Source organism: Athene cunicularia, assembly GCF_003259725.1.
Source record: "Athene cunicularia isolate RWA chromosome 8 unlocalized genomic scaffold, athCun1 chr8_part1, whole genome shotgun sequence".
In the NCBI taxonomy this organism is placed as follows: domain Eukaryota; kingdom Metazoa; phylum Chordata; class Aves; order Strigiformes; family Strigidae; genus Athene; species Athene cunicularia.
Genome location: NW_020799109.1, coordinates 978,076 through 981,541, shown reverse-complemented (window position 1 = coordinate 981,541; position 3,466 = coordinate 978,076). Strand labels below are relative to the sequence as shown.

Here is a 3,466-nt window from a genome sequence, read left to right as displayed (position 1 = left end):
TTTTTTTTTTTTTTTATTTATTTAAAAAAAAAAAAAAAAAAGTTAGTAGCATTCTATGCTATTTTTAAACTTGATCCTTCACTGAGTGAAATGAGAGTATTATCTTGATGGACTGCAGTACTAGGAATTGTGTGTGAGGACTTAACTGCTGTGCTACGATACTTGTGCAGTGTTAGTACGTCGGTAATGGAGTCCCGTCTGTCAAGGTGATTCTGTCAGGGACGGCAACATGCACTTCAGTACAGTTATTGGAGCAACCTCGTTTTAATATATATATGTATTTTATATATATATATATGTATATATATAAAATTCTGCTTGATACTTCATGTATTTTCAGATATCTAATATTTAAAAGCATCCTTTATCACTGCTAAATTAGCCAAACCAGTACAAAATTAAGTGCAAGAAAAATACCGATTCACATAGTTTTTGCCAGTAATACAAAAGGGACTATTCAGCTTCAGACATTTACAGCCATTTAGGAATTTTGATTTAGCGTGACTAAGGGAAACGTTCCTACATTCAAAAGATGCCTCGAAATAATTGGCGTTCCGTTTTGTAACGGGAAAACTAGTTTTTACAGAGATTACCTACTGGTTAGTGATGGGTGATGGAAAACAGAAGGAGGAGTTGGTGCTGTCCTTGACTGGTTGCCTAAAAACCTAAGTCGGAAGCAGTTTGATGACCCCCCCTGGAGATGGGACAGGAGGTTTTTTTTTTCCTTTTAACCACTAGCACCTTTGTCCTCGACAGGAGATTTCTTATGCTCAGAAGGATGCTTTAGCATTTCCCAAAACACATTCCAGATTGGTTGGAGAGGAAGAGGAAAGTAGTGGTTTATGAAGGCACACCCATGCTGAATTTGCAGGAAAAAAAGAGGAAGGAAACAGAAAGCAGTACTGCACAATGCAGTTATAATACAAGGCTCATTCTTGAAACCTGAATATCATGCTAGAAGAAAATCTAGATATGTGTAATATTTTGAAGAAATATTTTGAAGGCAATATTATTTGTTTTTTGTTTTTCGTTTTTTATCAAAAAAGAAAAAAAAAGTGTTTCTGTGTAAATGTGGATAGAATGCTATTTAAGAAGGGAACTGAATATTTGTATTGCAGCCTTAAAGAAGCACATTTTTACTGCAATATATATATATATTTTTTTTTTTGTAAACTACGGCCTGCAACTCAGCAGACCATGACTGAATGCTTTTGAAAACTTGTAGATTACAAACATGAAATCACAATTAATATCCTCTAAAAGTAATTTCAGAGCTTTCACGTCTTAAAAAAGGACAATGTGTACTGCTTCACAAGGTAATGCAGCTAATCAAAAAAAAAAAAAAAAAAAAAAAAAAGTATTTACATAATGAGCAATTCTACAGAAGGCGATCATCCCCATGTAAGCACTGCTGATTATATCCCACGCTGCTTTTAACAAACTCTACCAGATTGGATCCAGTCATCAGCACTTTCAGAGAATCCTTAAAAGCCTTTTATGGGTCTTTACATTTAGTGCAGAATGATGTTCTTCAGGTAGAATATGCTGGTGAGGGAGGACAGTGTCAACACAAGGTACCAGCAGGAGAAGAGGACTTCAGCGTCACCGGTGATCCCGTACTGGGCTGTACTGGGAGCTGCAAAGAGAAGAAAAAGGGGTTAAGTGAAAAATTTCCACTTAGATCCCCAAATTCTTAGTTTTCATTCATTCTCCCAAGAGAACTGTCGGGGCAGCAAAAGCATTGTTCTGAAAACTGGAGAAAACGCTGCAAAAGTAGCCGAGCCCTCCCGCTACACTGCTCGGTGAATGTTGCTTTTTCTTTTTAAAGGGGATAAATTGTTGTTAAGGCAAACATTTAAAAATGTGAGTACTCAACATCGGATGAGCGCTTCATGTTTAAGCATCTGAATAATTTATCTGTTTTTAAGTTACTGAGCATTAAGATATCCACTGAAATCCACGAGAGGTGAATATGTTTAGCTCTGTTGGAAAAGAGCTCATTTTCTGCCTAACTTTAGATGCCAAAGTTTGACGGTTTTGCTTAGCCAAAGACAGTCATGTTTATTCTCAGTCTCTTTGAAGAAATTATATTTACTTGCTTTAATACAAAGTCTTTCTCAAATTGCTAGGTAAATATTACGGTAAGTGCATGCAAAGAAAGTTAAAATATATGAAAACTGTGCCGAGAAAGAAGTGAAGGAGGAATAATGTGCAGCAGCTGTCTGCAGGCCACCCTGACCGCGGCGTGGGGAACCCTCCCGGGCAGAAACCAAAGACTTTGGCCTTGTAAAGCCACGGGAGGACGAAGGAAAGGACCCGTTAGCTCACCCTGCGCTGAGCCGAAGCCATCAGGATGATGCTGTGGGGATGTTCGGTTGCTAGATAAACACTGGAGGCTCACTTTGGCAGACTTCTGTATGAAACTTCTCTCAAATCAAGTATTTTTCATTGGTACAGTGCACGAAAGCCAACCTCTTACGGTTGTGCGCAGCATCCCGTGCTCCTTGGCTGATCACTGGTATCAAGGGTTTTGCTTTCCAGACTATATCAATATATGACAGATTATTCTAAAACACAAAATCTGTGCAAGTCTCGTGTCGAGAGCTGTTTCTACAAGCAGGCATCGCTTATGTCAGGGGCGCTTTATTTAGAGGCAAGTTGTAGAATTTGCTTTTTTTAACTTGATTGACCCAATGTCTGCCAGAGACACAGATGGAGGTTAGCTGGTGGATGCTGAGCAAGACGGACCCACGTCCTGGTGCTCAAGGCCTTTTCCTTTCAGAGGGCAGAGGTGTCAGAAAATCACGAGGGGAACTGGCACTTCCAACCTCATTCCCGATGACCCCTCCTGAGCGCGCTGGGGATGCTCAACCCAAAGGCTGCGCTGAAAGAAGGGAGAAACCGCTAATTCGGCCACTTTGAAAAACACGTGATCTGCGTGTGAACGAAGTGGGGAGGGTACTGGGAGCCTCGGGTTGGTGAGGGGTTGGAGGATCCCACCTCTTCGGCAGGATCTCTCCTTCCACCGCGTTGTGCAGCTGCCCTGAGCTGTTCTCAAGGCATGGGGGTGTCCGGACTGAGAACACCAAGAGATGGCCTGAAGATGAGCCATCGGCTCTATCTGCAGGTACGTGGCAGACGTACGGACACAGAGCAGGTACCAACGGGGCAGAAGATGGTTTTCCTGGGGCCAAGCCCAAGCCCAGGATCCGTCTCTGGCAGCGCCGCTGCCCCTCGCCAGTGCCAACCCCCCTCTGGCAGGGACGCACCAGGGTACGGCGCACGCCGCGCTTCCCAGCAAGCAAACTTCACCAAATCTGCTTCTTCTCCGGGCAGAGAGGAGCAGGAGGAGGAGGAGAAGTGAAGCACCCTGACGGCGGGTGCGGGCTGAGCTGCCGGGGTGCGTGGTGTGGGCAGGATGGAGCCCAGGGAGGAGAGAGCAGGGTCTCACCGCGGGGTCGGTACC

The 3,466-nt window shown here is 43.3% G+C and overlaps 1 protein-coding gene across 1 annotated transcript in view; it reads right to left on the bottom strand.

Moving 5' to 3' along the window:
- Nucleotides 1-32: 32 nt before the first annotated feature.
- Nucleotides 33-3,466, bottom strand: part of NEGR1 (neuronal growth regulator 1) — a 107,486-nt gene continuing 104,052 nt past the window's right edge. Inside the window, exon 7 of the mRNA XM_026853842.1 lies at nucleotides 33-1,636. Within this exon, the coding sequence (XP_026709643.1) occupies nucleotides 1,512-1,636 (125 nt within the window). The 3' untranslated portion in view covers nucleotides 33-1,511. The remainder of the gene's footprint in view (nucleotides 1,637-3,466) is intronic.